At 52.5% G+C, this 25,642-nt stretch overlaps 1 protein-coding gene across 1 annotated transcript in view; it reads left to right on the forward strand.

Moving 5' to 3' along the window:
- The window catches only part of KY (kyphoscoliosis peptidase), a 46,455-nt gene extending 23,618 nt beyond the window's left edge, over nt 1–22,837 (forward strand). Inside the window, exons 6-11 of the mRNA XM_061421085.1 lie at nt 379–461; nt 1,983–2,091; nt 4,030–4,147; nt 12,703–12,891; nt 14,417–14,607; nt 18,455–22,837. Of these exons, the coding sequence (XP_061277069.1) occupies nt 379–461; nt 1,983–2,091; nt 4,030–4,147; nt 12,703–12,891; nt 14,417–14,607; nt 18,455–19,350 (1,586 nt within the window). The 3' untranslated portion in view covers nt 19,351–22,837. The remainder of the gene's footprint in view (nt 1–378; nt 462–1,982; nt 2,092–4,029; nt 4,148–12,702; nt 12,892–14,416; nt 14,608–18,454) is intronic.
- The last annotated feature ends 2,805 nt before the right edge of the window (nt 22,838–25,642 follow it).

Raw genomic sequence — 25,642 nt, forward strand, 5'->3', positions numbered from 1 at the left:
AGCAGCATTGCCTGGATGCTTCCCACAGAGCACTGTTTCTGGAAAAGCTAGCAGAGAATCTGCAGAAACCTACCTGGTAGGAGAAGGGATTCTATCGCAGTCTGCCTGGGGCTGCTGAGTTCACTGAGGTGCAGTCTCTTTACTGCTGACTTTCTAGGTCTCCTTAGGGTCCCTGTGAATCTCCCAGAGGACTAGAGGAGTTGCGACAGTTCCCAAAGAGGAATCGTTCTAGGAGATCTAGCTCTTGAGAGCAGTGTTTCAGTCTAGGAGTCATGCTGAAGGTCAGGCAGTCACGGCTCCTCACAAAGACAGGGAGGCCTGCGCCAGGCAGTCCTGTTGGCCAGTCACAGCCACTGACCAGCCTCCCTGTGTTTCCAGCCTACCCCTGGGATCGCTCCAGCCTGAAGTCCATGGCCCTGGACCTGCGGCAGTTTGAGAAGCTGGACACCTATGCCTCACAGGTAGGAGAGCTGGCCCCTCTGCCTGTGTGCCCCCCACCCCTCAAGACAGCTTGGAGTGTCCTAACCCAGGGTGGCAAAGCCTCTGCCCGACCCTCGTGAGTGCATCCTGAGTCCCTTGGGTGGGTGGTCCTGAGTGCCTTTCCACAGCGTGTGGACGGGGGACAGAAGGCCCCTGGCAACCTCTAATTCTGCTCCTAGGTACATAGGCCCAAAACACAAAGACAGATCCTCAGATACTTGTTCACCAATCCTCGTAGGGGCAATATTCACAATAGCCAAAAGGTAGAAACAATGTAAGTGGCCATCAGAGATGAATGGATAACCAATTTACTATCTCCATGAATTTATCTAGTATTTCAGGTAAGTGGAATCATACACTGTGTCTTTTTGTGTCTGACTTGTTTCACTTAGCATCATGTTTCCAAGGTTCATCCAAGTTGCAACATGTAGGAGAACTTCATTCCTTTTCATCAGTTCAGTTCAGTTCAGTCACTCAGTCGTGTCCGACTCTTTGTGACCCCATGAACCGCAGCACGCCAGGCCTCCCTTGTCCATCACCAACTCCCATGGATGAGTAATATTTCATTGCATGGATATACCATACTTGGCTATCCATTCATCTCTGGCCACTTACATTGTTTCTACCTTCTGGCTATTGTGAATATTGCCCCTAGGAGGATTGGTGAACAAGTATCTGAGGATCTGTCTTTGTTTTTTGGGTGTGTATACCTAGGAGTGGAATTGCTGAGTTGCATGGTAATTCCACGTTGAAATTTTTGAGGAACTACCAAACTTTCCCACAGCAGCTGCATCGCTTTACATTCCCACCAGCAATGTACAGGGATTCTAATTTCTTCACATTTTCGCCTTTGTGTGTGTGTGTGTGTGATTGCCTACCTTTTTTTAAACTACAGTCATCCTAGTGGGTGTGAGGTTGTATCTCACTGTAGGTTTGATTTGCACTTCTCTACTGACTAATGATAGGCTTCCCTGGTGGCTCAGAGGTTAAAGCGTCTAATGATAAACATCTTTTTATATTTTTATTGGCCATCTAAATTTTTGGAGAACTGTGTATTCATGTCCTTGGCCCATTTTAAAATTGGGTTTGCTTTTGTTGTTGAAATACAGGAGTTCTTTGTATATTCTGGATATTAAACCTTTATCAGATACATTATTTGCAAATATTTTCTTCCATCTGTAAGTTATCGTTTCACTGTCTTAATATTGTCCTTTGATGCACAGAAGTTTTTATTTTTATGAAGCTCAATTAATCCATTTTTTCTTTTGTATCCCATGCTTTTAGCATCATATCTAAGAATCCATTGCCAAACCCAAAGTCATGGTGATTTACCCCTGTGTTTTCTTCTAGGAGTTTTATGGTTTAAGTTCTTATATTTAGGTCACTGATTATTTTTGAGTTAATTTTTTATACAGTATGACGTAAGGGGTCCAACTTCATTCTTTTGCCTATGGATACCCAATGTTCAGGCCCTGATGTAGCACACCCCTCCCACTCCCCAGGTGACAGTCAAGAGTGGCCTTGAGGAGCTGGTGAGTGACCTGCTCCAGGAGGCCCACAGTGACCTGGAGATTGTCCGTGCCATCTGGATCTGGATCTGCCACCACATAGGTAGGCCCGCCTGTGGAGCTGCTGGCTCTGGGACACCGTTCCCAGAGGAGCATCTCTGGGCTTAATTCCATCACCAGTGTGTGTGCAATAAGATGGAAGGTGGAGGAGAAGGGCTCCCAGGGTTCATTAACCAGACTAAGGAAGGTTAACTCATACGCACCAGCTGTCCGTGTTTACGCCCCCGAGTCTGTGTGCTCTGTGAAGGGCCAGGGGTAGAGATCCCACCTGGCCCTTTGCCCACAGCCAGAGCTGAGTCCCATCACCCAGCTACAGCCTTCCCTCAGTCCTGCCTTCCTGGTCGACCTGCTCCACAGAGATGAGAACCCAGAGCAGTAGGTCATCTCCAGGAAGGAGGTGGCTGGGGATGAGTCAAAGTTGTTTGAAAAGTTACTGCAGCACCAGAGGTTTCTCAAAGCATCCATGCCAGGAAGGGTGGGCACCCCTCTGCTTGTTCCTTACTGCCACACCAGTGACCTCGCTGCCACTCTCAGCCTGGTCTCCAAGTTCTGAGAGCCAGGGGCCACGCAGCTGCCCCCAGCTCTGCACAGGACCCCCTCAGCTGTCTGACCAGCTCAGGCAAAGCCCCAGGAGGTTGCTAAGGGGAAGCTGGCCTGCTGCCTCCTACAGACCATGGAGAAGCCAAGTGGCAGGATGGACTTCTAGAGACTTCCCTGCGACATAGTGACCAGCGAAGATCCCCTACCTGCTGTCACTGGGCTTTCCTTTTGTCCTCCCAGAGCGGCAGTTAGGGACGCAGCTTAGAGGATGAACTCACCTGACACAGGTAGGCCATCTGGCCACAGGACCTGAAGGGCCACCTTCTGCCACGTCAACCTCAGCAGTTCAGCCTGGGCCTAATAAGGGAGCAGGATGGGAATCAGAACATCTGATATGACTTTGTGTGCGGCCCCCACTCTCTCACACACACACACACACACACAAACACACCCTCACACACACACACACACACCCTCACACACACACCCTCACACACACACCCTCACATACACACACCCTCACACACACACACCCTTACACACACACACACACCCTCACACATATCCACACACACCCTCACACATACTCTCACACACACACACACACCCTCACACATACCCACACACACCCTCACACACACCCTCACACACACACACACACCCTCACACATACCCTCACACACCCTCACACATACCCTTACACACACCCTCACACACACCCTCACACACCCTCACACATACCCACACACACCCTCACACACACATAAACACACCCTCACACACACACATACCCTCACTCACACACACACACACATCCTCACACACATACACACACCCTCACACACACACCCTCACACACACCGTCACACACACACATCCCGTGGGCACACGTGGGCACACACACACCCTTTGTTGCCTCAAAGGCCACAATGATTTCTGCCTCAAGGCCTCACACAGGTCTTAGGCTCTCTCGTTAGCCAAGTAAAGTGGCCTGTCTTCTCTTTTTGGGAAGAGCGTTAACAGTAACTCAGCTCCATGTGCATAGCGTGAGGCCTTAGCCTTGGGGCTGCAGCAGGGGTGGGGGGCAGCCTCACTGGCTCTGCTTACAGAGCTGCGTGCAGAGCCCCCAGCTGCCCAAGTGACGTGTTGGCCCCTCCCCTCCAGCCCCTGCTCAGAGACCTAAAGAGCCGGGTGGCCCCTTCTGCCAATGCCTTGCGCTTCCTCCCACCACCCAAGGGTACATTTCCCAGATATCACCCAGCCTGGGGCCCTGTTCCCTTCAGTCCACAGCAGCCTCTCCTGGGCCCAAGGGAGGCCAGCCCACATGATGCTGGAAGCAGAGCAGAGGGCAGGGGCAGAGGGGTGGACCCCTCTCTCCTCTGCACCAGCCTGCTCATCTCCAAGGACCTGGTTCCTCACAGCCTCCTTCTCTGCTCTCCAGAATACGACATCGAGGCTGCCCAGGAGAAGGACCGCCAGGCCTTCAAACCCACTGTCATCCTGCAGACCCAGAAGACCAACTGTGACGGCTACGCTGGGCTCTTTGAGAGAATGTGCAGGTACAAAGTGCTCCCAGGCTGACCACCCTGACCCAGCGCCTCCCCCTGCCAACTGCCCTGTGCCTTCACCCACGCACTGGACCTGAAATGGGAGTTTGCAAACTCTACTCTGAATCCAAGTGAGTCTTGAAAAGGTCAATTTCTCCCTTTTTAACACCAGCATAATTGACTTTGTACCATCTGCCGGGCTTCGCGATACATTAACATAATGGCAGATGAATGCATGGAGATAATTTGGTTATAAAAGGCCCTTTTTCCACCTTCTCCCATCTCTGTGCAGCTGAAGGTTAGAAGAATGGCAGATGTGGGAATGCCAGGACCATGGCTGCAGGCGCCAGGAGGACTATGAAAGGCTGTCCTCGGGGCTGGCGCAGGGGCCTCTTGGGGGAACAAAGTCCCCCCACCTGAAAAAAATGTGTCCGTTGGAAAAGCTGAATCACTGGGCAGCAGCTCCTCTGGGCTCTGTTTCCAATGCTCTGGGAGCGAGCACCTGGCCAGGATGCCTGGGGCGGGGTGGGGGAGGAGCGGGGGGCGACACAGAGGTGGTGAGAGCAGGCGAGTGGCTGGTAGGGAAGGCATTGCTGTTTGGAGACCTCACTGCCGGTTCTGTGTGACCTGGAGACGGACTCCAGGCTGGGGGAACCCTGCTGACCCTACAGTTTCCTGTGCCCACTGTCTAAGTTCTGCCGTGTTCCTCCAGTAACAATCAGCCAGCCTCGGGGGCCACTGCAAAGCCCCTCCCCAGGGGGGTAGACAGACTGCACCCACTGCCTGTGCTGGCCTCTGGGAATGAGTCTGCTCAGGCTCCCAAGCCTCAGCCGACCAGAACTGCAGGGGGCAATTCATCAAACCAAGAGTAGAGACGATAACTAAAGTGTCCACGGGCAGGTAGTGGTGTGACAGTGTTGTACCACGGCCATACGATGTCCTGCTCCCAGGGGGACCCGCCACCCACTCCGGGCCTGACCCCCAGCCCTCCAGGCTCCCACCCTCATCACCACCACCCATCACAGACACGCTGTTCCATCCCTTCTGTTCTCTCTCTGCTCTTCCGTCCCCTACCTCCAAGCCCACCCCTGAGACCACAGCCCCCGAGGGGACCCGAGGGTCAGCGGGCAGAGGATGCCAAGCCCTCTGCAACCCACCCCCCCACATTCCCACGCTACCCCAGACCCAGGCACCCCACATACATTCAGGGCTTCTAGGAACCCGGGTCCTCACCAGCCCCCTGCCCTGGCTCCCGGGCCCTAGGTTCTGAACAAGACTAAAAGCTCACACTATCCCCATAATGTCCTCCAAACTGCAGCCTCTCCTCCCTTCCAGCTCTGCCCCCTCTGCCACTGCCCTCACTTCCGGCTAATCCTGCTCCATCTGCTCGCCTTGCCTCTCAATGTTCTTTAGGCTCCACCTCTCCCTCCCCAGATGCCATCAACAAACCTATACACCAGCTCAGATCTTGCTTAGGCTTTTATTTAATCACTTTTCTAAATTAAAAATAAAATTTAACTATAGGTGATTTATAAAGTGCATAGAAGAAAACAGAAGAAAATTAAGCTACTCTGAATCCTACCAGTTAGAGAACACTTAACATTTTGTCCTATTGCTTTCTGGACTTTGTTCTCTCATATAGGCTTTGCCTATGCTCATTTCTTCTTATAGGTTTTACACGTCTTCGTGTCTCCCCCCACCTTCTTCTTTCCCTTTGAACATCCATCTCAGAATCCTACACACAGTAGGCCCTCAGTGACAGGAAATGACAGGACTTGTATGAGTTGGACCTTCTTTTTTTAAATAAGGGAATAACCCTCCATCTACGCTCAGCTCTATTGGAACCTAGCATCTTTCAGAGTGTAATTATTTTCATCTTAATTTGCAAATTTGAAAACACTTGGGGTTTTAAGTCACAGAGTATATATTTCTTATCCAGTAGAAGTCTTCTTAGCATGGTATGGAAGGAGTGCCAGATTCACAGCCAGAAAGACTCTTCTAGGCCTCAGTTAGTTTACCAGTCCTTGATCTCCAGTCCTTAACGTCCCACTCATTCGTTTTGCTCCCTTTGGAAGGCACTAAGCTTCTGGGTGCTGGGAGGGATCGGGGGCAGGAGGAGAGGGGGACGACAGAGGATGAGATGGCTGGATGGCATCACCGACTCGATGGACGTGAGTTTGAGTGAACTCCGGGAGTTGGTGATAGACAGGGAGGCCTGGCGTGCTGAGGTTCATGGGGTCACAAAGAGTCGGACATGACTGAGCGACTGAACTGAACTGAACTGAACTGAAGCTTCTGGGAGCCTCGGTTTTCTCATCTGTACACTGGGGACTCCACTGACTACTGGCAGGAGTAAAGGAGAACTTGGGGGCTATTATTTTTAACCCTCCCTGTCCTCTCAGTATTGGAGTGTCTTTGCTCTGTAGAACTTTTCTACAGACCACATAGACTCACATAGGCTCAGAAAATTGACATTGGCCTTGAGTGGAACTGTCAACTCTTTGGCCTAGTCCAGAGGCTTAACAAGGGCCATTTTCTGGCCTGAAGCTGATCATTAAAAGACCAACGTTTTGCATCATTTAAAGTTATGTTCCCACCTGGCAGTTACCCTGTGAAATACTCTCCACATAGTCTGGGATATTTAACAATAGCTCACAGTTCTCTGAATTCCTTTAACTTTGGCTTTAAAGATCAGTAACCTCAGCCATGCGTCTTTCCTAAGTCCTCTTCTCTTTAAAATAACTGCTGAGGGTTTGGTAAATTCATTAGCAGATCCCTTAATAACCAAGGACGTGCAATCCACACTTGCTGATTTATCCCTGCTTGGTTGTCAGAGTGGCCTCTCAGCAAGAGTTGTGTCCACATAGCTGGCATTACTTCTACCAGTCCAGTCTGCCTCCTTGCAATGGCCTCATTAAAGACTGATTTAATAAAGTAATTTGGTGGGGAATTCAGATATTTTTGCAACATCATTCATTTCCTCATCGTCTTTCTCAAGTAATCAGTGTGCCTTTTTTGTTAGTACTGTTGCTTGTAACTGCTGGTCCAATTTCTTTCTGACTTTCTCTCGTCCAGCATTCATGTCTCTGCTTTTGCCTCAGTTCCCCGACAGCCTTCACGAATTCCACTTCATTTCTTTGCAAGGGTCATGCTTAATTCCCCAGAGTTCTGCCAGCAAGTCAGCCTCCAGTTCAATTTCTTCCCCTGTTACCACGGCTCTAACACCACCAGCTAGCAGATTTTCCAGGGACTTTTGAGAAAGCCAAGAGCTTATTACCAGTTTCAGGCTTTGATGCGGAGGAGACTGGCTGTCACCAATCAGATGTCAGTCTGTTTCCCATGCATCTTCCAGCTGTCACAGCGGTGTGCTGCTGCTCCGCATCATGTCCCAGACAATCCCAGAACATTGCTTGGTTCCAGAGGCCCCGAAGGCTGGATATACAGGATAACCTTAAATTATCTCCATCCTATATGGCCTCTGAAAGGAACATCTAAACCCCACCACCCTTTTAGATACATCAAAGGACAGTGCTCATGAAGATGAATTGCATCACTATGGCAAACCAATCTTTAATTTTACTCTGTATACCACCTGGAAGTTTATGGATTGAAACAAATCTTGCTGTACAAAAAGGCTGGTGCGATGCAGATCCTCCTGAACTGGGCATCGGGACCCATGAGTCCTGGCACTGATGCCCCCAAGCCCTCTGTGTGTCCCCAGGCAAGTCAGCTTCCCTCTCTGAACTGCTGACTCCTCACTTGTCACAGAGGAGATCCTGAAGTCAACCTCCAAAAGCTCTAACAGGCCTGTGGAGTGAGAATTATTACCATGATTACAGTTACTGACCTCACTGTAAGCGGGGGAGTGGCATAAGGAAAGGAGAAGAGGACCATATAGCAGAAATATAAACACTGCCAACTTTATAACAAATCAGCTGCATAAACTGTGAAACATAAGTCATGGTTATGCATGTCATGCTGCAGTGTAGAAACCACAAACTGGGTTTCCCTGGTGGCTCAGTTGGTAAAGAATCTGCCTGCAATGCAGGAGACCCAGATTCAATCTCTGGGTTGGGACGATCCCCTGGAGAAGGGAAAGGCTACCCACTCCAGTATTCTGGCCTGGCCTGGAGAATTCTATGGACTCTATAGTCCATGGGGTCACAAAGAGTCAGACACAACTGAGCAACTTTTGCTTTCAATCTCGTTTTGGAATAATATATATATATATATACACACACACACACACTTCGTTTTTATTGAAATCTAGTTGATTTGCAATGTGGTGTTAGTTTCAGGTGTACAGCAAAATGATTCAGTTATACATATATATATATATTCATTTTTACATTCTCTTCCATTATAGATTATTTTAAGATATTGAATATAATTCCCTGTGCTATACAGTAGGACCTTGTTGGTTATCTATTTTATGTATAGTAGTGTGTATGTTTTAATCCCAAATTCCTACTTGATTTCCCCCCTCCTCCCCTTTGGGAACCATAAATTTGTTTTCTGTGACCTTCTTGGGGACCATTTTGGGAACTGCAGGCCCTAAAAAATTCTAATTCATGTGTTTGCCCAGTTAAACTGGCCGTTGGGCTTAAAGGTAATGAAACCATGCTTCCTAATTTTACTATTAGAAATCACAGTGTTTTTCTCAAGAGAGGAAAACAGTGCATGCTTCGCTACCTCTCCTACAGCTCTCGTCCTTTCCACCCTCCCTCTTTCCCATGTGGTCCCGACATCCAGGGAGAAGTGGTCAGAGCTAAGGAAGCCCACTGTGGTCCGGGGCTGATGTGTGGAGTGTACCGTCCACCCCAGGCCGCTCAGCCATCCTGCTGCCGGGGCCCGGATCGTCGCTGGTTTTTGTTTTTTTTTTTTAATTGGAGGCTAATTACTTTACAATATTGTAATGGTTTTTGCCGTACATTAACATGAATCAGCCATGGGTGTACATGTGTTCCCCCTCCTGAACCCCCTCCGCCACCTCCCCATCCCATCCCTCAGGGTCATCCCAGTGCACCAGCCCTGAGCACCCTGCTGTTTAAAGTGACAGTCACAGTCTGGATCCATCGTCTCCTCAGCATTACCCCTGGCGCTGAGGTTTTCCAAACTGTCAAAAGTAAAAACCAAGACTCTGCAGCCTGAGGTTACTAGACACATCTCCTTGGCTGATATTTTGGGCTCTAGGATGGCTGGTCGGGGTTCTTTAAGAGGTGGAAGTATTTCTCATCCTCTGCCTTTTCTTCAGTGCTCTTTCAGATCTTTCCAGCAAATTCCTTCCCCTTTGGGTTTCCTGAAAGAGCTATGCTTAGTTTCTCAGTTGTGTCCAGCTCTTTACGAGCCCGCCAAGTTCCTCTGTCCATGGGGATTCTCCAGGCAAGAATACTGGAGTGGGTTGCCATGCCCTACTCCAAGGGATCTTGCCAACCCAGGGATCAAACCCAGGTCTCCTGCATTGCAGGTGGGTTCTTTACCATCTGAGCCACCAGGGAAGCCCAAGAGCTGTGCTGATCACTAGCATTTTTGTCATGATTCACATATTCATTCTCTTCCTACTATGAGAACATCGAGGGTGGCCAGTGAGCTTTATTTTTAGAGCATCATAATTTATTATGTTGTAGTATTTATTGCATTTCTAAATGATATGACATGGGATATTATATCGTACAGGGGATATGATCCCCTGTAGAGTGTTTTGCACGGAGTGTGTACAGTCAGCAATCTTTGGAGGCCTGAGGTGGTTGTGGGTCACCTGACCAGCAACCAGCAGCTAGAATGACTAGTTCCACATTTTTGCATGAGAGTTATGGATTATTAACAATAATGCTCTACATTACGACTGCTTTGTCCAACTCATCTTGCACACTGCTGCCAGGTAATAAAATATCCTCACATCATAGTCAAGCATGGCAGAAGCTTACCGCTGAGGGGATTTTTTCATCTTTATTCTGCCCCAGGCATTCCCCACAGCCCTCCCAGCTTCTCCTCAGCCTGTCAGTGGAGAATCAACCCCTAGAGATCATTTAACGCCAACCTTTCGTTTTGCCTGTGATGAGCCTGGCAAGGTCACAATGGAATGAACGGGTTCTCCTGGCTCAACCCAGGCCAGTCTCACCCCCTCCAGCCCCAAGCCCTCAGGGAGCCCTTCCCAGGCACAGGGTGGGGCGTTCACGCTTATTCCCCGACTTGGTGCTCAAATCTGACCTCCAGTTTGGCCCTGGGTGAGAGGATACCTCTGCCCAGGGCCACGGCTTCTCCCAGGACACTTAGCTCAAGCCAGCCCTCTACCCACATCAACACCAGCCCATCTTTATCATAGCTCCTGGAGGCCACGTGGGAACTCAGTGCCTCTCCTGCCTCCCCTCATGTCGGGTGGCTCTGAGTGGAGGACAAGTGTGCTCCTGAGGACCATAGCTCCCTTCCCCTCCCTGCGAAGCAGCCCCTTCCCCATCCTCCACATGCCGGCCACTCATTTCTCCCTCCTCCAGTCCTAGAAATTCATGGGCACCAATGTTCTGGCCAAGAAAGGAAAATAACTCACTAGAAGTGTCATTTTCAAGTAGCACTTATGATTTTTTTTCCAATTCGAAAAGCAACACATAATCATCATTGAAAATTTTAAAAATAGAGAGAAGCTTAAAGAAGAAAATTAAAATCACCCCAAATCCCATCACTAAGAGACCGGATGACTTCTGCGCTGTCTTCTCACTCTGCCCTCCCCCTCTATTTCTGGTTCTCTGTGCGCGTGCGCACACACACACACATACACACACTCAGGGATTGTGCTGATGATGGGGTTTTGTAGAAGGTTGTCAATTAACAGTGAATGTGTCAGGAGCATCTCTTATCTCGCTAAATATTTTTCACCACATTCCTTCTCCTTATCCACTCTCTGAGTATGTGGAGCCCTACCTCCAATGGAAGGCCCCTCCCATCCCATCATCTTCATCCCACCCCTCTGGCCTTGCACGCACCCCTCCCCTCTCAGGGATTCCCTGGTGGCTCTGCAATGCACCCCACTCCGGTATCCTTGCCTGGAAAATCCCATGGACAGAGGAGCCTGGCGGGCTACAGTCCATAGGATCGCAAAGAGTCAGATATGACTGAGCAACTGCATTTTCACTGCATTTTCACTTTCTTTCACTTTCTCCCCTCTCTAAGGGGAGGGTCTAAAAGACCTCTAAGTATTAGAGGCCTTTTTTCTCTGAGACTGCACTCATTCAGATCCCACCTCCTGAAAACAAACCCCCTGGCCCCGCATCCCAGTGTAGCCAAATGAGGAGGGGGCTGTCTGGGTGTGGCTGCTTCTTCCCCCTGCCCCTGCTCCGGGCTTCTGGACCTACCCATGCTGGGCCTCCTGCCTCTGGGGGGCCCTTCTGCTCCTGGAGTCAGTGTTCCCTTTCACCCGCAGAATCCTGACATGGGATCTACTTTCTCTTGCTCTCTGCTCGCACCCCCAAGTGCTTCCGAAATCCTTCCCACGGGCCCAGCTGGTCTGTTCTCATGGGATTTCTTTGACAGCCTGGGGAGCCTGAATCTCCTTTTGTGAAGTGGCAGGCAGAAGGGAGGTGGGGGGCATGGGGTGGCTGTAAAACTTCCCAACCCATAAGGAGCCTCAACAGGGCAGGCCTGCCGCTGAGCAGAAGAGGGGAGTTCAGGCCGTGTGGGGTGATTTGCAAGCTCCACATCTTGCCCCACTCGTTCTCTCAACAAGTGATATGTAAATGCAGATAAGTCATATTTAATCCAATATTATGCTAATTGTTCATTAAACATTCATTTTTATATGGATAATGTCCGATTTCTGTCCCCATGCCTGTCCTATGGCCATTTCACCCCATTACCCTGAGGCTCCATGACCTCTTGTTTAGAGCAACTGAGGCTGCAGACCTGCTCCTGAAGGGACCCCCACCAGGCACTTCCCTGATAGAGGCCCAGCCACACTAGGAGCGCAGCCCCAGTTCATGCGAGGGGAGGGCGGATTCGGCAGACAGCTCATGCTGAGCCCCATCTGATGGGCTGGTGCGAGCATCCTGGGTATCACCGGTTTGGGTGGAGGGGAGGTGGGCTCAGCTTCCTCCTGCACCCTCATATCCAGCACCCCTCCCTGATACCTAGATGTCACCTAGACCCAGCTCCCCAGCCATGTGTCTAGAGTCACTCTGGTTTTTCTGGCACATTGTCCTGCTCCTGGTTTCCATGTTCACCAGGCGGAACTCGCTGTTGCACCGGTGTCCTCCTACAGCTGCCAGCAGAGCCCCCAGGTCAGCTCAGGGGAGAGACAGTCCCAAGGGCTGTGTACAGGCTGGAGGAGCCTGCAGCCAGTCTGTGCCGGAGGTGGCGGGGGACAAGCCAGCCAGCCCATGTCGCCTCCAGCCTCCACCTCTGCAGATAAAAGCCCTCAGGCTGTGTGTGTGTGACTGTGTGGAAGGCAGGGAATAGGAGAGGTATGGAGGGACTGACAGCAGACAGGCCTGAGGCAGGGCCACAGACAGACAGACTTGCAGGGGCGGAGGGACCCCCAGCAGGAGCCGCCTCTCAGAGCCTGTGTCCCGCCCCAGGATCGCTGGAGTGCAGTGTGTGACCGTGCCTGGCTACTCCAAGGGCTTTGGCTACCAGCTGGGGCAGAGCTTCTCTGGGGAGTTTGACCATGCCTGGAATGCTGTGTTCCTGGAGGGGAGATGGCACCTGGTGGACAGCACCTGGGGCAGTGGCCTGGTGGATTCCTCCACGTCCAAATTCACCTTCCTGTGAGTACCTCAGCTCTGCGGGGGTCTGGTCAATGGAGACAGCGGAGGCAGGAGCCTGAAGGAGGCGGCAGCGGAGAAGGCCAGTGGAAGGGGAAGGAGAGCTGGGGGCCTCTGTGTGCTGCGGACCCTCTCCCCCTTCCTCTGGCTTCAGGGGTGAGCTAGCTCCAGGCTGGTGACAGGTGACCTTTCTGTCACCTCACCCTTCCCTGTCTCAGTTCCCCTCTGGCTCCCCAGCGCTCCTTTTCCACCCAAGGGCTAAAAGCACAGAGTCTGCCCACAGGGCAAGTGCCAAGAAAGGCAGGGTTGAGAACCTCCTTTGTCTGGAGGCTCCCCTCAGGCTTTTAAAAAGGCCTAGTTGCTCAGTCGTGTCCGACTTTTTGCTGCCCCACGGACTGTAGCCCACCAGGCTCCTCTGTCCATAGAACTCTCCAGGCAAGAATACTGGAGTAGGTTGCCATTTCCTTCTCCAGGGGATCTTCCCAACCCAGGGATTGAACCAGGGTCTCCTACATTGCAGGCAGATTCTTTACCTTCTGAGCCACCAGGGACTCATAGTCGGGCCTTTGGCCATTGACTATGTTATTATTTGAGATGCCAGGATTCTCTCCTACTGCTTCTCCCAGATACCAGGGCTTCTCCTCCTCCTCTCCAGTGTAAATGCAGCCATATCCCACCTCTGAAGGAGGGGGTCTGGCTTGTGGGAAGGGGTGTCAGGGTGCCCAGCATCCCTGTGGGCACTGCAGGGCAGAGTGGCTGGGGGGCAGGTCTGGAGCACGTCTGTCCTCCAAGGCTCTGGCCGTAGCCTTATCAGCAGCTCAAATGCCTTTTCATCCAGAAAAATGAGAGTACTGCCCCACTTGTGCAGTTTAAATCCTGACAGCCCTGCATGCGTGGCAGACACCGTGGGTATACACAGCCCATACTGGGAGGAGGTGTCAGTCACACCCTCCTTTGCTCTGTCGGCTCTGAGTGCTGCCTGCCTTGGGCTGAGTGAAGGCTCTCCCATCTCGGAGGAGTCCCCCTTTCTCCTGATCCTCATCACTGACCTCTAGAGAGCTGCGTCTAGCCAGCCCCGGGGACTACATTAGGGCCTCCCCCTGCACAGCTGCCCACAACAAGTCATAGAGAGCATGGAGCTGGCTCCCCAGTCTCCCTGCCTGCCCTCCCTCCACGCCACTGGCACCTGTCCCTGGGTCCTGGCTTTGCTCCCTTTAGATCCCTTTGTTTTTGAGAGCAGAGGAACCCATTCTCTGCCTGGACATGCACTGCCAGGCGGTAGCCGTCTCTTAAAAGGGGGCCTCAGATCCTGCTTTGTCTCCTATCTCTGGAAGCAGCTGCTGAGGGGGCATCTGCCACACCCACGTCAGGGTTGGAGATGGTGCCTCTTCCCGTTGGGTTGTGGGTAGGACCCCCATGTGTTACCTTCAAGAAGGCCCCAAAGACCCTCTGTGGGCCCCACCTGCCCCTCTGCATGGCCAGGGCCTGTGCCTCCAGCATGGCTTCTGACCAGCCGTCCCCCCTCCAGCTACAACGAATTCTACTTCCTCACCCACCCTGCACTGTTCATCGAGGACCATTTCCCAGACAACAAGAACTGGCAACTGCTCAAACCCCCTCAATCCCTGAGGCAGTTTGAGAACAACATGTATCACAAGAGTGAGTTCTACAACAAGGGAATGCTGAGCGCCCAGCCGCAGACTTCCATCATCAAAACAGGTAACTGGGTTCATGGGCTGCCCTGCCAGTGCCCAGCTCAGTGGAAGCGGTATGTGGGGGCTGTGCAGGGGCGACTGAGGCTGCCTAGGCCATCGGGCCATCAGGGCAAGACGCAGCCGCAGGTCACATTTGCAAGGACAGAAACCCATCCCACCAGCATAAACCAAGACAGGGGCATGCAGCTCCGGAGGGCTGAGCTTTTGGCCAGGCATGCTGGGGGGCCAGGGCTAGTGGCCCCGCACTGGGGAAGCCTCTCTCAGCTCACACAGTGGGGAAAGGACTGCTTCAGCCTGGCTTCCGACGCCTTCCAGCTCAGGTGCGCGACAGAAGCTCCTAAACTCCTGGTGTGTGCATGCTAAGTCGTTTCAGTCATGTCTGACTCTGAGACCCCATGGACTGTAGCCCTCCAGGCTTCTCTGTCCATGGGGCTCTCCAGGCAAGAATATTGGAGTGGTTACCATGCCCTCCTCCAGGGGATCTTCCCGACCCAGGGATGGAACCCGTATCTCCTCCATTGCAGGTGGGTTCTTTACTACTAATGCCATTTGGGAGGCCCCAAACCCCTCCCAACAGGCCCCACAGGCCTCCCAACAGCCCCAGGTGAGCTCTGGCCTTCTCTCCTGGAGCACACAGGCAGCCCTTGGTGGGAGTGTGGGGGTGCACTGACCCCGCTGGGCTGAGCCCTAACTGTGGTGCTGCCCGCCTTGGGACCCGGTGCCCAAATGCCTCCCAGTCCACATCCAGCTGCCTGTGGTCCCTGTGGAGAGATGGGGGAGCGAATGCCAGTCCAGGCCAGCCTTGGGGACAGCTAGGGGTCCTGTACATCCAGCCCAGGAGAAGTTGCCTGGAAAAGGCTGGCTCTGCCTGCAGGCAGGAAGGAGGCAGATGAATAGGCATCCAGGTGGTGAGGGGAGCCCTCAGAGGCCAGGCTGCATCCCTGGAGCCCGGCCTTCATCTGGGGCACCTGAGCTCACATGTGGGAGACCTGCTGGGTCCTCCCTGAAACATGTCCGTCCCTGTCTCCCGTGATGCCTGCTCTCCGCCAGTTCCCAACACTCTGCTGCTCAGCAGCCCCCTTCCTGATAAAGCCCCCAGCACTCTCTCCTGGGAGACCCCCTCTGCTCCCCCACTAGGTCCTTAGGCCACTGGCATGCAGAACCCGGCCCAGCTTGGCCAACGCATGCCCACACTCAGGTGACGGGGCACCCATGTTAGTCCCAGCCGATTCTTCCCTTCAACCTCACAACGGTCTCCATAACCAGGCTGCCGAGCTCTGGGATAATTTTTAAAACGACGAATGCCTCCTGCTGCTGAAATAACAGCGTGAGGCTGCTGTCTCAGAGTGTGCCTGTGCCCCCTGGATGCCTGTCAGACAGGGGCTGCTCCAGCCAGCAGGGGCCACAGGGAGGACTGCGCCAGGTCACACAGACGTCAAAACAGTGCCACCAAGGAGCTTGCCTCTTTAAGAGACAGAGAAATGTAAACACTGGGTTTCTGAATATACAGTAAACCTAAAATTTGATTGCATATTCATGAAGCATATTTAAAGAATAGTTCTTTGCCGGAGCTAGTTTTGTTAAGAGTGGAGATGAAAAGAAAGCAGAGAGGGAAACAGGTAGGCTAAATGCAAGAAGGGATAGTGAGAGGGTGATGGAGGGGTGAGGGGAGGAGGAGGTCACAGGCTCTAACAGAGTCCCAAGGGTCTCCGTTCCTTTATTTCCAGGCTTCCCAGCCATTCAGTTCACCTTCACCAGGAACCCCCTGAGGTGGGCACCCCAGCCAGGCCCAGGACATGGCAAGAAAGGAGACAGGCGGGCCCTTCCCTGCGGCACCCACACCCAGCAGGGAGGATCCACATTACCCATCACTGATACATTACTATACTGCTAAGTTCCCTAGAGGAGAGGGAGGGCCAAAAGGGCAGCTTCCGGGTCACTCAGCCGCCTGCCCTACCGCAGGGCATCAGAAAAGCCTTCTTTGTGGTCAGAACATTGCCTTGAAGTCTTAGCCAGGTTTGGGGGACACTGAGCATATGTGAAGGCCCTGGAACATGAAGGGGTGTCCCCCTGGAGCAGGTACAGGAATACCATGTAGGCCTGAGGATGGGCCTGACTTGGGCAAGGCAGGAGGGGACAAGCCTCTCCTCTGGCCTCCAGTTTGATTGTGACACACGGAAGGGAGCCCCAGGGTGACTGTGTAGATATTTTCAGGAGCCCTTGAGCTACCATGTGGAGATGCCAGGAGCCCTCGATGCATCAGAGGAATTGCACGGGGACCTCTAGGGCACGACTTGGAGCAGGACAGGGTCCATGAAGGCTGAGGCAGCTTCTGCCTCCTGAGGAGGGATTCAACTGAGGGAAGTTGATAGTGATCTGCTGTTCTTGGTCCCTCTCCTCTGGAGGTAACCATGTCTCATGGTGGCTGATAGCCATGGAGAAGGAGCATACACGAAGAAAAGAGCACAAAAGTACAAAGAATACCACCATTCGTGTAACAGAAAGGAAAAAGAATCAGAGGAGGTGGGGAGGCCAGGCTGGGGTGGGTGGCAGCAGCAAGGTGGCTGTATGATCGGCGACCCGGGTCCTCCAAGGAAGTCACTGAAGACCTGGAGGATGGGGGCCGAAGCCAGGTTTCAGAGACCTGAATGAGTGGGAGGGAGCTGCAGCAGGGAGGGGCGTGGGAGGAGAGGCAGGTGAGGCGCTGGCAGTGCCTGAGAAGGCAGGGAACGTCTTCTGGTTCGAAGAGCCATAAAGAAGGCGGTGGGGGCAGGGGGCGGGGAGGCCAGTGGAGCCCCCTTCCCCTTGTGGGGATTCTCACTCCCAAGATGGGAGGTAGCACTGAATGCAGCAACTGAGCATCCTGGAGTTGGGCCTCGTGGCTGATAAGATGGGAAGTCTCAGGGGCACTCATCCTATAGCATTCTTGAGCATGGCTTTCTGCCTCCAGAGCAGGAACTCTGGATCCCGATGTGGGAGAGGCTACTAGAGAGTGTGAATGAGACACTAGTCGGAGGTGGCTGGGAGGAGGGGCAGGTGATCAGCTTCTGAGGGAGGGGGAGGCAAGGCTCTCAGAGAAGCCCTGCCCCTCCCTGTGATCCTGCAAAGCAGCAGGGACCAGGGAGGGGAGTGCCCATGGGCTGTAAAGACAGAGAACTGACCCCCTGTACACCCACAGCAATGACCAGGACAGAGGAAGACAGCGCTGGAGGGCAAGGGGCGAGGCGTGTGTGGGATGCACACGATCCTCTTGTGCACTTGACTCCATTCAGGAAGCACGGCCTGGAGAAGAGGGTGGAGGTGGGTGTGCGGGGAGGACCCGCAAGGAAGCAGTTCTGTCCCTGGAGCACAGTCTCCAGGAGGGAAGCAACAAGTTTTTAAGGTGATTGTTGACATGCCAGCTGTGAAGGGAGCAGGGTGAAGCAGGACTTGAGACTTGTAGGCAAAGTCAGAGATGGCTCTCCAACCAGGGTCTTGGCCCTCCGTGCCCCTCAGCCCTCTCCCTTGCCCTGGAATCAGGTTAAGCCCCCTGGCAACATTCACCTGATGTGAATCAAATGGGCAAGGCAAGCACGTATGACTGGGGACAGATTTTTCTTGAGACCCACCACCCCCAGCTGGTGGAAGAGAACCACCCAAAGGGGTGAGAACCCTTCCAGAGGTGTGCTGCCACCGGCTTATATGATGTTCAATGAGGTCATGCTGGTGGCTTAAAATAATTGGGTGAAGGTGTTTCCACCAGGGAAATGGGCAGACGCTGTAAGTCAGGGTTCCCTGCCCAGAGATCCTATTGTTACACGATTACCAGCACAGGTCGAACTCCTCTCACCTGATCCTGGCTCTCCCCACAGTGAATGGAAAGGCCACAGTCACCATCGAGAGCTGTTCTCCGACGCTGTTCATGTTCATGCTCAACGGCAAGCAGGAGCATGGGCTGCTGAGCCTCCGGAAGAACGGGATGAAGCTGGATGTGTACCCCCCGACCGCGGGCACCTACAAGCTGCAGATCTTTGCCAAGGGCAACTCGGAGATCTACAGCTCCGTGCTGGAGTACACGCTCAAGTGCCACTGTGCAGACAATGACGTCCGGCTGCCAGCGGAGTTGCACCAGCCCGTGGGCCCCAGCTGGTTCTCGGAGCAGATGGGCATCACCAAGCCGTCCCACCCTGAGCCCGTCATCTACACCAGCGACGGGCGCTGCTCCGTCAGCTTCAGTGTGGAGGAGGGCATCAGCGTCCTGGCTTCACTGCACGGAGACGATGGCCCCGTCACCGAGGAGACCCAGCGACGCTACATCTTCCAGCTGCACCGGGAGAAGCGGACGGAGCTGAAGGTGCAGCTGCCCCACGCTGGCAAGTTTGCACTCAAGATCTTCGTCAAGAAGAGGCAGGAACCGGGCAACTACCTCTTCGTCTTCAATTACCTCATCTGCTGTACCAACACCAAGGTGAACTGGCCCGTGTTCCCCGAGAGCTTTGGCAACTGGGGGGTGGACAATGAGCTGCTGGAGCCGCTGTCAGGCGTGCTGCCCGCCAACCGCAATGTCCCGTTCAAACTGAAGCTGCACGGCGTCGCCAAAGCCCTGGTGAAGGGGCAGGACACGTGGCCGCTGACCCTGAGCCCCGAGGGCTACTGGGAGGGCAGCTGCAGCACCGCAGGCTGCCGGGAGGTGTACGTCATGGTGCTGGAGAACGCCAACCACAGCTTCTACTCCTACATCCTCAAGTACCAGGTCAACACCCAGTGAGGGCCACCTGCCACCCCGAACCCTGCCGGGCCACGCACAGAGCCCGGACACCACTGAGTCTGCATGGAATCCCTTCTGGACCTCTGCCTCGTGTTCCTGTTCTGCCAGAGGCTGCAATGTCAGTGGCCAAGGGGACAGAGGCAAAGGCCCTTTAGACGACAAAGGTGCTATGTAAATCCAAGGTATTGTAACTGTATTCACTGCCCAGACACCCCCCTTCTCGTGCTAACGCTGTCCTTGTTGTTCTTGGGCTGGTGTGGGGAAGCAGGACTGCCGCCCGGGGCCAAACACCTTTCCGTGATGGGGAGAGAGAAGCGGGCGTGATCCGTGAGGCTGAGTCATCCTGAATTCTCAAGCTCCTTCCCAGGAGCTGCACAGAACTTCTCACCAACTCTCGGACCCCAGGGGAGGTCAGACTGTCATCTTCTTTCCAGACCTGACCACCTCCTGCATTCCCGATGCTGCTTCTTATTCTTCCAGGTCCTGAGAAGGAAGGCGTAGAGAGGAAGCTAACTGTCCCCCAACTAGCCCGGCGGCCGAGGGCCTCCACAATCCCTGTATGTGCCTGAAATGTAGCACCAGAAACGTCATGGGAGACTGCAGGACCGAGGGCAGCCAGTGCCTCCTAGTGTTCTGGGTGGGGGCCAGAGAGGCAGGGATGCATGGCAGTCCCGCCACCCTGGTCTCAGGATGTAAGACCCCTGACTCTGCTCTCAGAGGGATTAATACCATCTACTCGGTCTATCAGCAGTTCACTCAGCTCCTGCAAGCCCTCTCAGAGCCTGTGCCTCAGGCCCCAGCCTGAAACCCACACCGGGAACCCCACGAGGCTTCTGGGCCCTTAGGGACCCCTGGCAATAACCCTCAAAAAGACTTCAGGTGAAGTAGTAAGAACGGTGCAGTGCTGGGGGCCCCCACAATAGCAGAGTCCCACCAGCCCCAAGATCTCTACCACCAAGGCCACACCTGGGGGACCTCGACCTGCCCTGGGAGCAGTTTCTATCCCATGTCCCTTCCTTCCTCTCAAGAGAGACCCCCAGGGTCTGCCTTCTGTAGGGACCCTCCAGAGCTCCTTGTTTGCTCAGGCCTGAGAAGTCTCGTCTGCCCAGCCGGCCCTTAGCAGCACCTCAGGCCAGTGTTGCCATGGCAACAGCAGAAAGACTGGCTCCAATGAGGGCAGCAGGAGGGAAGGATGGAGAGGCCCTGAGAGGCCCTGCATGGCCGCTGCAGCACCATCCCAGCACATGGAGAGGTTGGAGGTGGTCTCACCTGCCCTCCTGGCTCCTTCGGCTCTGCAGCCCCGCCTACCAGGGCCTGGGCCTGGAAGAGCCAGCACTGCCCAGTACTCCCCTCCCTGCACTGCGGCTCTGGATGCCCCGGACTAGCTACAGCCAAAGCTGCTGGGGATCCTCACGCCTCCTTGCCTTCATCCTGACATTTGTGTATTCAGCGAATGTTCGTGGAGCACTTAACCAAGTACTGTGTAAGCCAGTCCTCCGTGCTGGGGCTGCAGCCCTGCCCCAGCCGTCCCAGAGCAAGGGTGGCAGCTGCCGCCCTTGCCCAAGCCTGTTTCAAGTTCCAGGCTCCCAAACACTCCAGTCCATCATCTCCCTAAGGTCCCACCCCACAAAGATCCCCACCAGCCCCAGCATGGACCCGGTCCAGAGGAATGTCTCGGGGGGCCCATCCTCCACCAGGCCGGGGGCCCTGGAACACGAGGGCAGTACATCACGGTGGGCTGAGCTGCCCTGGCCTGTGTCCAGCGTCCTCTGGCAGGCTCTGCCACCCAGGCATTCAGCACTGTGTCACTCACGCCTGGAAAATGCACAAAGGCTGCAGAGGCGGAACTGCTGTGCACCACGACAGGGGAACAAGAGGAGTTTTTACACCCTGGAAACAGCCTTTTCTCACCCCTTTGATTTTATGGGCTGAAAGAAACGCGCTGTGTTTCATCAAAATAATAAGTGCCTTCTATGACTCATGTCACTCACTGGACCCAGAGCTGGCTGCTAGTCCTGCTGGGAAAAACTTGCATCCTCTACAAAACAGTATAATTAGTCTATACATTCTGGAGCACACAAAGGATGCCACCCAGCAAAACAGGAGCTGTCCCAAGCAGGAGACGGTGGCCCAGCCTCGCCAAGCGCCTGGGAGCATCAGCAACCCCTCCCTGCTCGTTTAACCAGGCGCCCCCCGCTCCTTGTAAAGACAGCTGCAGGCACAGACAACACCTGCATTTCTTTCCACTGAAGTAAAAATACATGAAATGAAATCCAATCTTCATGAATTTTTACACGCATGCTGCTCAGGGTAGAATTCGGGGTTGCATTTTGAAGTCTTTTATTCAAATCCCCATCTTTGTTTCCCGACCGAGGCGTTCTAACGGCCAGTGGAATGGCACGGGCGTCCCCTGCTGTCCGAAATGCGGAGCTGCAGGTGCTGCAAACTCCCGTGAGGCTGGGGGTTTTATGCAGCATTTGAAAAAATGCGGCTGGGATGTTTATATTAAATTCACTGAGTGCCTTCTCGTGGCTTCTCGGAGTTTTCTCATGTATCCGTGGAGCACGTCGTTCCCACACAAGTTGTGAAGTGAGGCAAGGAACTGCCTGGCATGGTGCGAAGACGAGAACGTGATAACGGTTTGGGAATATTTTACCCGGAAATCAGGTAGAAGTGGATGGGACAGTCTGACCACATTCATTCGTAAATCAGTGAAAAATTGGAACTGATGGAACTCAGAAAGCTTTTGCTGCAAGCCCTAGGATGGCAGCCCTGAAGCCACAGAAGGGCATAGAGGGTCGGGGAGGGTGGGAGAGTGGGACGAGGCAAATGGGCGAAAACCACAACTGCAATTAACTTCTGTTCAACTTGTTTTGGAAGCGCCACTAGCACAGCTGGACTCTGCCTCCAATCTGATTGTGATCATTGTGTGTTCCCCATATGTTACATTGTCCCACCAGGACAAACCCCTGACAGCCTGCTGAGATTAAGAGGAAATAAATAGATTAACTGAAGCATGAAGGATTTAGGCTAGACATAAAGAAGTATTTCCTGTTGTTAAGCAGGAGGGACAAGTTGCCAAGAAAGTTTGTGAAATCCTCTTCTCAAAGGACTGGAAAAGTAAAAAAAAATTCTCAGTGGTCTTGGGTCTTTGCTGCCATGCTAACCAGTTCTTTCCAAACCAGTTTAATTCTTGAAATTCACTGGATCACCCACAGCAAACGGGGGACTGAATAGCATGGTAGCGTCCTTTGCTGTTGGCAAAGCTTTCCGAGGTGAGAGGTGGTGTGCATCTGCGTCCCCCGTCAGTTTATCTGAGGTCGATCATTTCTTTTCATTTGGATGCATAGCTGGAGCTTTGAAGAGGTGATTACTTTTCATAACGTGTGCATTGAGTTGTGTGGGCCACTGGCTGTTAGGTATGATTTCCCCTCATTGTTGCTGGTGTTGTTTTTCAATAAAATTTATATTCATTTTTACCCAACAATGTAATTATCGATCCATTCTTATCACTGTTCTCACAAGCAGGAGAAAAAAAAAAAAAACACTTTCATGTTCAAAGGGAACGTTAGGGAAAAAAATCAATGTCCCAGCTATTTGAATGTGATGGTGAGATGCAAATAGAATGTCAGGCAAATAGCTATTTCACATTAAAGGAAACATAATTAGGTTAGCTCCAGCCCCTCTCCAGCTCACATGCCTTTGAAGAACATGAAGGCAGTGAATCTTGTTTAACTTGAAAATTTTTAAGTTGATCCTAATTTCTATTTTTAATGCGAGAAAAAAAAAATGTTCCAAAAATGCCCATCAGCCTACTTTTTGTTGCTGTGAATATATATATAAATATATATTCCTTGATATTCATATACTTGTAGAAACTTTCCAGCAAGTTACCTAAACAGATTATTCATAAATTAGACATTTAGGGAAATATAGCAAATGAAAATCTAGACACCTCTGAGAAGCTGCTGTAACCATGGAGACCATTCTTGTAGCTGTCGTGTGAAGGACAAAAAGAATTAATGTTCCCAAATTTGGCCTTGTTGAGCTCCTCACCGCTAGACCCACAAACACGAGCCCGCACATGCTTCTCCTTACCAAGGCTTCCACGACCGACCCATATCTTTAACAGCATGTTAAAGGGAAGTCCAAAGAAACAGTCTCCGAATAATAGAAGGAAGAACTCTCAAGTTGTTAGAACAGTCTGAAAGTGCCAGCCCTGAGGCTGCCGTGGATGACCTCTAAAGTCCCTTCCAGTCCGGAGAGTTTGTGATGCTGTGTCTCCGTGAACAGATGCTGGCAGGCGGTAGGCCTGAGATTGTCAGTGGCGGAGCATCTGAAGGGCCCTGCTGTGTTAAGAGCCTGCCCTGCAGCCCGCACCAGACTGCGCTGCTGGCTCTTTTCTTGCCCGAGGGCAAGGGGCTGGAGAAAACCCAGCAGAGGGACCAAAGGGGAATCCGCCGCCTCTGACAGGATGTTGCTTCTCTCTGATTCTGCGAACAGAACTAAAGAAAACCAAAAGTCAGGCAGCAACTGGGATGCCCCCTCTTGGATGTCCTGCCAGCCTCCCTGAGTCAAAAGACCCTTAACCCAGGTCACTTCTCTCCCCCAGATTACCTCTGCCTCCTCCTGGACTGCCAACACAGTAAATGTATCCCCAAGCCCAAAGTCAGACTCATGGTGGCCACTACCGACTCCTGCATCCCTTTCAGTGAGAAATCTGCTCCATTCCGCCGTGTTCCATATTTGACCTGCTCCTCTAACTCCATGTCCACTCCACTCCAAAACCTTTGTCATCGTTCAGGCCCTCCTCATCTCCCAGGGATACATGTGATTGCTTACTATAATGACAAAAAGAATAAACACTTTTACTGGCAAAGTCTGAATATTTTCAGGGCTGTCTTCAGGAGGGTTGATGTCTCAGAAAACAATAGTCCAGTGAACATCAGAGCTCCTGGTTCTTTAAGCATCATTGTCCCCAAGGCTAATCCTCTCAAGAGAAGTGCCTGCAGGATGAGACATAAAAGAGACAAAATGCCCTCAAGATCCTTGTGTATCCAGTGGCAAAACTGAGACATGAGGTTTTGAGAACGAATGAGAAGGAAACCTGGACTTAAAACAGCTCTCCAGATGCTTGGTCATTGCTACCTGGCACACTGGCTTAACGATTCTGAGGTCACAGTGGGCTCAATAGGAAAGAGGACTGTGATTAGCTGGTGATCCTTAGACACTGGATTGAAGGGTGAGGTGTGCCATGCATTTGCTGAGTCTGACTAAAAGGAAGGCAAACCCAAGCTAAGACCAAATGACACAGGAGATTATTCAGACCAGTGGGTGAGTGCTGGCTTCCCAGCAAACTCACCCACTGACAACCAGTCAACTCCCACCATAGGCGCAAGGATGCTCTGGATGTATCCTGACAGCCTCTGGGCTCCAAGAGGAGCCCACCCAACCCACCGCATGGAGCACCCAAATGCATAGCGCTCCAGGAAGAATGAGGCACCCTGAACTTGTGCGCTTTTTCATCTCATGATGAAACGGTACCTTGCATTTAGGCTAAACGACCACTGTGTGTTCAAAGTGAACATCAGTTGTTCTTTCAAAAACAAAATTCTAGACCATTGGCTTTATTTACAGCATTGTTGACCCAAGAGGTTTCTTTTTCCAACTAAAAAGTATGCGCAACGAGCACCTTTGCCTCTGTGAGAAATGTGGGTTTACAGGAAGACAAAGATTGCCACCTGGCTGTGCGCACTCCTGGTGTTCACCTCCAGGAAGCAGTCAGGGAACTGATTGATCCGAGGAGTGCCCTGCTTCCTGGGGGGCCTGCCGCCCTCAGCTTGTGCTAGGATTGCTTTGTTTCCATCAGGGGGATGGCTGACTGCCTCCACGACACAAGGAATCAGCCATCATTTCTCCCTGGCTGTGCGGGGACCAGGTAGGGACTCCCCACTCCAGACCGGTGGGGAGGGCGGTGGGGAGGTTTGTGCCATGAGGGCAGAGGGGCAGCCACACCGTGAATGGCCGAGAAGAACTGGTGCACGTGATTAATGGAGAACAGATGTCAGGAGTGAGGGGCCCCTGGCAGCTCCCATATGGACAGAGTGCTGATGGAGGAGGAAAGTGTACGTAGAAGAAATGACTGCGGGATGACAAATTGTCCAGTGAACAAACACTGCCAATATGTATTAATATATGTATTAGTGTGTATGTGAACACCAAGCGGAATCTGAAAGTTAACATTGATCATTTCATCATATTACAAAAAATTAAATGTAGCCAAGATACCGCA

The sequence above is a fragment of the Bos javanicus genome, chromosome 1 (genome assembly GCF_032452875.1).
Source record: "Bos javanicus breed banteng chromosome 1, ARS-OSU_banteng_1.0, whole genome shotgun sequence".
Lineage (NCBI taxonomy): Eukaryota > Metazoa > Chordata > Mammalia > Artiodactyla > Bovidae > Bos > Bos javanicus.